The 9,494-nt window shown below is 38.3% G+C and overlaps 2 protein-coding genes across 3 annotated transcripts in view; one reads left to right on the top strand and one right to left on the bottom strand.

Moving 5' to 3' along the window:
* LOC133634173 (uncharacterized) overlaps positions 1-993 on the top strand; it is a 12,049-nt gene extending 11,056 nt beyond the window's left edge. The window contains exon 10 of the mRNA XM_062027236.1: positions 495-993. Coding sequence (XP_061883220.1) covers positions 495-616 — 122 coding nt within the window. The 3' untranslated portion in view covers positions 617-993. The remainder of the gene's footprint in view (positions 1-494) is intronic.
* A 3,822-nt stretch (positions 994-4,815) lies between these two features.
* The window catches only part of fam114a1 (family with sequence similarity 114 member A1), a 34,304-nt gene continuing 29,625 nt past the window's right edge, over positions 4,816-9,494 (bottom strand). For both annotated transcript variants that reach the window (XM_062027232.1, XM_062027233.1), the window contains one exon: positions 4,816-9,167. In XM_062027232.1, the coding sequence (XP_061883216.1) occupies positions 9,039-9,167 (129 nt within the window). In that variant the 3' untranslated portion in view covers positions 4,816-9,038. The remainder of the gene's footprint in view (positions 9,168-9,494) is intronic.

Here is a 9,494-nt window from a genome sequence, read left to right as displayed (position 1 = left end):
TATGTTGATTTAATTTAAAAAAAAAAAAAAAAAGATACCGATAAAAAAACAAAACGATACCGATAATTTCCGATTTTACATTTTAAAGCATTTATCGTCCGATAATATCGTCAGGCCGTTATTATCGGACATCTCTATTAATAACCATCTAACCACAAGGCCCTCTCAGTGGCCTAGTGGTTAGAGTGTCCGCCCTGAGATCGGTAGGTCGTGAGTTCAAACCCCGGCCGAGTCATACCAAAAACTATAAAAATGGGAGCCATTACCTCCCTGCTTGGCACTCAGCATCAAGGGTTGGAATTGGGGGTTAAATCACCAAAAATGATTCCCGGGTGCGGCCACCACTGCTGCCCACTGCTCCCCTCACCTCCCAGGGGGTGATCAAGGGTGATGGGTCAAATGCAGAGGACAAATGTCACCACACCTAGTGTGTGTGTGACAATCCTTGGTACTTTAACTTTAACTTAACTTAACATTTCACCTTCTTCCGACAGCTAATCTTCACCAGCATCCGACAGGGGGTTTCCCCCACGGAGGAGTCGAGCCGCTGATGTCAGACCGGCCAGGACTCAACTTCAGCAATAAAAACACCTTTCAGCCACGAACGTCAAAGTGAAAAAAACAAAAAACAGGACACAGATGAGGAATAAAAAGCGTCTTCATTTTCAACATAGCATTCTGACTCTTTGGGGCTTAAATCAGACAGCAGCTGTTCCTGGTAAGTAAATATTATTTTGCATGTACGGTCACGATCTACGCTTGTAAAGAACATCATGTCATGGCTGTCTTCCAATCATTTCTACAACTCTTATTTTTTTGTGATGTAGTGATTGGAGCACATACTTGTTGGTCACAAAAAACATTCATGAAGTTTGCTTCTTTTATGAATTTATTATGGCTCTACTGAACATGTGAGCAAATGTGCTGGGTCAAAAGTATACATACAGCAATGGTAATATTTGCTTACATGTCCCTTGGCAAGTTTACCTGCAATAAGGCATTAGTGATGGGTTGATGAGGCGTCATGAAGCGTTTCGACACATTGCAAAACTGTATTGATACTGTGTCACTAAATACTGACATCTGCTGGACATTTAAAATCCCTACAGGCAACCTATGGACCGACTCAACTGACACTGATTTTATGACCTAGTATATACGATAATATAAACCAAGTCATTGTATTTCATTTAGGATTATTTCATATATTCATTTAAATAAAAATATATTTTAATCTTTTTTAGATACAGTCAATAAATAATGTGAACATGTTTCCAGAGGTGGTATAGTAACGCGCTACATTTACTCTGTTACATCTACTTGAGTAACTTTTGGGATAAATTGTACTTCTAAGAGTAGTTTTAATGCAACATACTTTTACTTTTACTTGAGTATATCAGGCATGTGATTTTTCCGTCTAAAGTCGGAATTCCGTCTTTTTTAATCTCGGGGGGAAAAAAATGATCTCCCGTTTTTCGTTTTTTTTTCCCGACCCTAAATCAAGATTACAGACGTAGTTTATATTACGTCGATATGTTCCTTGTGACCAATCAGGACATCTGTTATAAATGATGACGTTAATAACGTCATCATACCGCCATTTTCCATATGTAAACGATGTCGGTTCTCGAGAGAAAGGACGCTTTACGAGTAAAAGAAATTGATAAACATGTCAAAAATAAGTTTCGATGGGACTGGATGGAAAGGGAAATCACTGATACTGTTGGGAAGAAGGAAGTTACGACTTTGTTCGGTGATTTTATTCGGAAAATCGATCGTCCCGGAAAAGTTTTGTGCACGTGGTGTCATGATAATATTGACTATGGATCACGAGGTTTCAAGGCTTTGGAAGTACATGCGAAACGCCAAAAACATATGAAACAACTTGAAGCAAGGAAAACAAACTTTTCACTAGCTGGTACTTTTGGAGGTCAACCGAAAGTGAGCAAACCTTACGGACTTCATCCTTTGTTTACATCGAGAGGAAAGATCCACCCAAACAACCCACTTCAGTTGCAGACAGGGTTGTTAATAATGAGGTAAGCTAAAAAATATTTGCTCGCGAAATACGCATGTTTGTTTTAAATATTAACCAATTATTGCTTTGCGAAATACAAATGGGTTTTTCTAAAAATAAAAAGCCACGTGAAAATATATTATGAAATTACAGAAATTCAAAGAGTCGCATTATTGAATCCAGTTAACAATTTATTTGAAATAAATTTGCATGTAATACTATTTTGTAATATTAAGTTCTTATGTAGTCTCTTGAAACTATTGTCAGTGGTGTAACAATCTTGAAGGTAAATATTTTCACACTTGTTTCATGCAATATGTCAGTGTCCTCACATTATTATTATTTCCTATATTCAAATATGAGTAAACAATACTAAACACGTTTAATTATTTTCATAAATTTATATCCTATTTTGGCGAAAAGAATGAAATGTTTACATTTGGTATTTTGTTAAATACATTTGCAAGGAAAGCTCATGTTAGGGCTCTCCGAGAAAGCTAATGTGTGAAGTGAACTGAAGTAATGTGGTAATACTGTAAATAAACTGTAGATAATCACACTGATCAATGTGACACCTGTGGATGTGAAATGAACACAAGATGTAAATATTAGTGACTAAATACTGTTGGGACTGAACCATATACAGTGATTCATTATTATAATTGGGTTATGTATGTTCTATTAATGATGTTTTCATGTCTTTAAACACTAAAATATTTTCTTCAAATGGTGCTGTCTTTGTTAATTTTAGCATGTTAAATTGGTGAAAAACCAGGAGCTTGACCTGGACCTGGCTGGGGGCCTTCGTCCCCCAGACCCCCGGAAATTTTTTCAGTCTTTTTCATTGTGGTGAAATCACATGCCTGGTATATTCATAGAGAAGAAACGCTACTTTTATCTACATTCAGCTCGCTACTACTTTTTATCGATCTGTTAATGCACGCTTTGTTTGTTTTGGTTTGTCAGACAGACCTTCAAAGTGCCTGCGTTTCACCAAATACAGTCACTGGTGACGTTTGACTCCGTTCCACCAATCAGATGCAGTCACAGGTGACGTCGGACCAATCAAACAGAGCCAGGCGGTCACATGACCTGACTTAAGTTGAAAAACTTATTGGGGTGTTACCATTTAGTGGTCGATTGTACGGATTACGTACTGTACTGTGCAAAATACTAACAAAAGTTTCAATCAGTCAATCAAAAGCGTGAAGGAAAAAAGACACTTTTATTTCAACCGTACCTCTCTCAAAAGCCTAAAGACTGACCGCACAGTTCCTGTCTTCACAATAAAAGTGCCGCTCCATCGCGCCTGCGCTTACAAAATAAGAGTCTCCGAAAGCCAGCGCAAACAAGCTAGCAAGCTACGGAGTTTGCCGCCAATGTATTTCTTGTAAAGTGTAAAAAAAGGAGTGTGGAAGCTGGGCAAATAAGATGGCAAAAACCAACCACTTTCATGTGCTATTAGACAGAAAGGAGGAACTTTTTTTCTCCTCCATTTGAAAACGTGGACGTTATCAGCACTGCTGTCTGATTCCGTACAATAGGTGAGGGCGGACCTACGTCACTTCCGCCTACCAATCCCCTAGCAACCGGGAATTCGTTGAAAACAAACCAGCTCACAGCGAACACAGCATTGACAGAAAAAGCATTTAACGAGCGTTGTGGCTTGGAAGTCGGCGTTAAATCCTTCATTTACGCATTTTTACTTATTCGCATATCGTGTGAAAAAACGAAAATGTATTATTTGCGTCAGACTCGTCTCAGTGAACTTTAAAGCTTCTCAAGCTTAGCTTAGCTTGCTAGTTAGCTTAGCCTGCGCGCTACTAAGAAAGAGACGCGGAAGTTATCAACAACAAGATCAAGTGTTAGTGTATAAAATATTGAGAGATTTGAGGGCTACATGTATTGAATGGCAACATGAAAATTATAGGGTTTATTGTTTTTTAAAAACCCAACTGTTAAGTGCAAATTTAAACGAAACCGGTTTTCGAAAATAGCTAGCTAGGCTATAGACTATATAGTATATACCGCATGTTATTTTTGTACAACAACAACTTCAGCTGTCGAACGTTATAAGGTACAAATTCAACAAGTACAACATTAGCACGGACGGTATAGCCAAGTTGTGGTTAAGAAGGTGGATTTTTGTTCCTTATATTTACCAGAAACGAAGTGATCCGAACACACCACCCGGGACTTTGGGGGACTCCAGTGAGAACCGTCCTTGTTTTCCCGGTGTAAAGCTGCGAGCCATTTGTCTCGTCTCTGTGGGCTTTTATCACGCTTTGGCAGAACAAAATACAACCTTTGTTTTCCCTGTTTCCAGTTGTGGTTAGCACAACCAAAAACAACACAGTTTTTCGGCATTTTGGAGGCAGAATGACGGGTTTAACCAGCGTAGGTCAACAGGTTAAAGAGTAATGGCAACGGTTTGTTTTCAACGCCAGTCTGGTTGCTACGGCTCGAAGAACCCGTATGTAGCTCAGTTGCCCGGATGTCGGCCCTCACCCATACAATTCATCAGAATCAGGTAATACACCAACTTATATTGTTTTCTTCATGAAAGAAAGGAATCTATATGTTAAACATGCATGTATATTCATTAAAACACCTTTAACATGTGAACAAAAACGGCAAAATAAATAAATATAAATTATATACTGTATATATCAATGTATGTAGATATATATATATATATATATATATATATATATATATATATATATATATATATATATATATATATATATATATATATATATATATATATATATGATATGTGTGTGTATGTTACTCATCAGTTACTCAGTACTTGAGTAGTTTTTTCACAACATGCTTTTTACTTTTACTCAAGTAAATATTTGGGTGACTACTCCTTACTTTTACTTGAGTAATAAATCTCTAAAGTAACAGTACTCTTACTTGGGTACAATTTCTGGCTACTCTACCCACCTCTGCATGTATCATAACATGGAAATCTAAGAGAACGTGTTGTGAATGAGGATGCTTGTGGACTGGGAATTTTTTTTTTTTTACACATTTTTATTTAAAAAAAAAGTTTTTCCAACATATTAAATTATAGACGATTTCTCTTCTTAGTTATTATTTCTCCGGCTGTAGAAAAGACCCGCACAGAGTAGGCATCAGTGCGACACAGTTCGCGTATCGGTCACGTGACTTTCTAAAAGCGGTACGTGCACCGACACAGGGTTTTGCTCTATGAGCTTGACGCATGCACCGATGCATCGGTGTTGCCGGACCCATCACTAGTAGCCATCCACAAGCTTCTGCTTGAATTTTTGACCACTCCTCTTGACAAAATTGGTGCAATTCAGCTAAGTTTGTTGTTTTTTCTGACATGGACTTGTTTCTTCAGCATTGTCCACACGTTTAAGTCAGGACTTTGGGAAGGCCATTCTAAAACCTTCATTCTAGCCTGATTTAGCCATTCCTTTACCACTTTTGACGTGTGTTTGGGGTCATTGTCCTGTTGGAACACCCAACTGCGCCCAAGACCCAACCTCCGGGCTGATGATTTTAGCTCGTCAGGCCCAGAGCATAATACTACCACCACCATGCTTGACGGTAGGAATGGTGTTCCTGGAATTAAAGGCCTCACTTTTTCTCCTCCAAACATATTGCTGGGTATTGTGGCCAAACAGCTCAATTTTTGTTTCATCTGACATCACGTGGACAAAGATAAGACCTTCTGGAGGAAAGTTCTGTGTTCAGATGAAACCAAAAATTAGCACCCAACCAATGTTCCCTCTAATTTTCATGTGTGTGAGCAAACGCACAAACACCCTGAGCATTCAGTGGAATACAGACGTGCACACTGTGGTCATACCAGCAGCACATTTGTCTCAAACCTGACATAACAATTGAAATGTCCTATTATAATAATCAAGTGACTAGTCGATTATTTTCTAATAGATGTGATTTGGCCCACTTAGATATTGTTTTTGTTTTTTAATCAGCTATGCACTATAGTATTTTATGCCTGGGTGGGGGTCCTGCTTTGGAAAGATTGTGTACCCCTTTCAGAGATCACATTTAGTTCCCCTTAAAACATTCACATGTTGCATGAGATGAAGTGTTTATTAACTTTATGTCCGTAAAATAAATATTTTTATTAGCAATTATGTAGTCCTGTAACATCATTTCATGATTAATATCCAAAAAATAACATTCTTAACAAATGACAGTAGAATAAGCACACTGATTGAGGAGTCATAGTAAAACGAGCTGAAATGTACACTTTACGTGTAGTGTCGGAGTTGTCCAACTTTTTGTGTGGCCATAAACGCACCAGTGGCTAATTGCCATAGTGCGGGGGTCGGCGAGCCGCATGCGGCTCTTTAGCTCCGCCCTAGTGGCTCTCTGGAGATTTTTCAAAAATGTATGAAGAATGGAAAAAGAAGAGGGGAAAAAAAATCAATTTTTTTGTTTTAGAATGTTTTCTGTAGGAGGACAAACATGACACAAACCTCCCTAATTGTTATAAATCACACTGTTTATATTAAACGTGCTTCACTGATTCGAGTATTTGGCGAGCGCCGTTTTGTCCTACTAATTTTGGCGGTCCTTGAACTCGCCGTATAGTTTGTTTACATGTATAACGTTCTCCGACTTTCTAGGACGTGTTTTATGCCACTTCTTTTTCTGTCTCATTTTGTCCACCACACTTTTAACGTTGGGCATGAGTGCACAAAGGTGAGTTTTGTTGATGTTATTGACTTGTGTGGAGTGCTAATCAGACATATTTGGTCACTGCATGACTGCAAGCTAATCGATGCTAACATGCTATTTAGGCTAACTATATGTACATATTGCATATGCCTCATTTGTAGCTATATTTGAGGTCATTTAGTTTCCTTTAAGTCCTCTTAATTACATTTATATCTCATGACACATGTAATATGGCTTTTAATTTTTTGCGGCTCCAGACAGATTTGTTTTTGTTTTTTTGGTCCAATATGGCTCTTTCAACATTTTGGGTTGCCGACCCCTGCCATAGTGTATGTGTTGGTGCAGGTGAGAGAGAGCAAGCGGCTGCTGTTGATATAACAGATGACAAAGAGTTGCTTTTGGCTTGGTTTGTACGGTAGACAACGACCAGTTTTGCTAGATAAAAGTATTTTACACATTGTTTTGGTGTGGTTATGGCCGACAAACAATTTCGCTAAATAAAGGGACCGACGGAATTCCTGTCCTCCTTTAAGTGTCTCCACAGACGTTACAATAATTTAAGTGTTGACAAACATTGTTTTATCTGTTGTGGCCGCCTTTCGTCACCTGTTACTCACAGTTGCATTGCAAAATCATACAAAAAGTATTTGTTTTATTTGTTTATAGTGGGATTTGATTTTTTTGCGCGGCATAGATTTGCTGTGCGCAGAGGACGCGTGAGCAGTGCGCAATTGCGGGAGGGAACGTTGCACCCAACCAAAAATTGGAAACTCAAGACAGCCATGACATAATGTTCTTTACAAGTGTATGTAAACTTCTGATCGCGTCTGTATGTCGTTACAATATGTAGTGGGCAGGTCAGTCTTTTTTTGTTGATATTAAAATAAAGTGAAATGAGAACAGGAATGAAACCTACAATTTCTTCAAGTTAGATATACTGTAATATGAACTGTATTGTCATTGAACATGAACATAAATGGCCATGGATGTACTGGCATTATATCTATAATACTTCTCTTGTGTCAGTCAAACAATACATCTCAGTTAGGGGTTCGGAATAATGTAAGGCTTAAATGTTAGGGGTAAGAGTGCAAAGACTGCCTAACATATTCACATATAGTGTAAATGTAAACAGCAACAATTTTTGGGAGATGAAAATATACTTAGTAGATAAGTAGAAATATACAAACAAGGAAGCAAAAGTGAAAAATGTAACTGTTGGCTTTATATTATACACATAAATAACGTTGATGTAGATAGAAGCACTTAGTGTTGCGTCAAATCTGTTCTGTACAACGCAGCTCGCGCACACGTGTGTGTGTGTGTGTGTGTGTTCTCTTGTATTTCTGCCCTTCTTGAGACATCAAGAAGGAAAAGTAGCTTCCATATGAGGAGGTGTGAACAAGTTAGGACATAAATCACGGTCCCGATACGGAAAACCATTGCATCTAATAGAGAGCCAAATACTAGAGTCCGTGAACATTGCTCCAAAGTCAGGATTTTTTTTGTTGATTTAATGTGCATACAAAAGTAAACAATGACAGGTGCAAAGGCAGCAATATATGATAAAACAAGCTAAGGAAGGAATTCCCTGCTCATCCCCGAAAAAAACCCGCCAGGTGAACAGCGGATTTGACGACTTCCGGTGCTGACGTAAGACCACCCGCGTCCCATATGTGACCATAGGATGAACAAATACACTACGCTACTAAGACTATAGTGGTCATTAGCTGTTAGCTTCTACAGCTGGGTTGCCCAAAGTGCGGCACAGGGTACCATCTGTGGTCCCTGACTCCTTTGTCATCGGCCTTAAGCACATTACAAAAAAACAAAAAATACAGAATGTCTCATTTGCACACCTGGTGGTGACATCTATCAAAATGAGGGTGGTCCCAAAAAGGAGGGATTTTTTGGTGGTTTTAAAAGTGCTCCTCCTTTGGTCAACATATGAAATAACAAGTGTGTGTAAAAATTTGAAGTGCTCCCCCTCTGGTCAACATATGTAATAAGTGTGTGTAAGAAATTGAAATGTGCCCCTTTTGGCCAAAATTAATTTTAAAAAAATTAATATGTATATAGAGACATACTGTAATAATTAAGTAAATAATGATGATTAAAAACCAATTACAAAAAAAAACAGAAAACTTACCTTTTTTATATTTGCATAGTATGTATATATTATTAATGTTGTAAATACAAATCTTTATATATCTAGAAAGGGTGGTCCTACAGAAGGAGGCATTTTTCGGAGGTCTCAAGAAGGTAAGAAATACAAGAGTGTGTGTGTGTGTGTGTGTGTGTGTGTGTGTGTGTGTGTGTGTGTGTGTGTGTGTTAGTGCTGCACTTGTGCTGCCGCCGAGTGTGTGCAGGTGTTGCAGCGTTGGCTCTCGATGTGTGCGACCTGCAGGATGGGCAGCAGGAGCTGAAATGCGTCGTGGATGTAGTTGGTACTGTTGGAGCCCTGTGGAGAAGTTTAAAATGTTACGCACCATTTGAATATTTCATCAAACAATACAACGTGGTGCTGAAGTGAAACCATTTAAGTTGCATGATTTGGACTTTTTATTGGATGCTGAATCTTAAAGGGGAACTGCAATTTTGCCTATCATTCACAATCATTATGAGGTACAAGAACACTCGTGTCTTTTTTTTTTAATAGGATTTTAAAGATGATATAAAAATGCTTGGAAGATGCGACGAATAGGAGTCACTGTTGGAGCCTTCAAAGCCTCTAAAACTACTTCAAAAAACCCTCTATCAATGTTTTATATACACACTGCAAGTATAT

The sequence above is a fragment of the Entelurus aequoreus genome, linkage group LG18 (genome assembly GCF_033978785.1).
Source record: "Entelurus aequoreus isolate RoL-2023_Sb linkage group LG18, RoL_Eaeq_v1.1, whole genome shotgun sequence".
Lineage (NCBI taxonomy): Eukaryota > Metazoa > Chordata > Actinopteri > Syngnathiformes > Syngnathidae > Entelurus > Entelurus aequoreus.
Note: the sequence above shows the minus strand (reverse complement) of the source record. Positions and strands in the feature narration are given on the sequence as shown.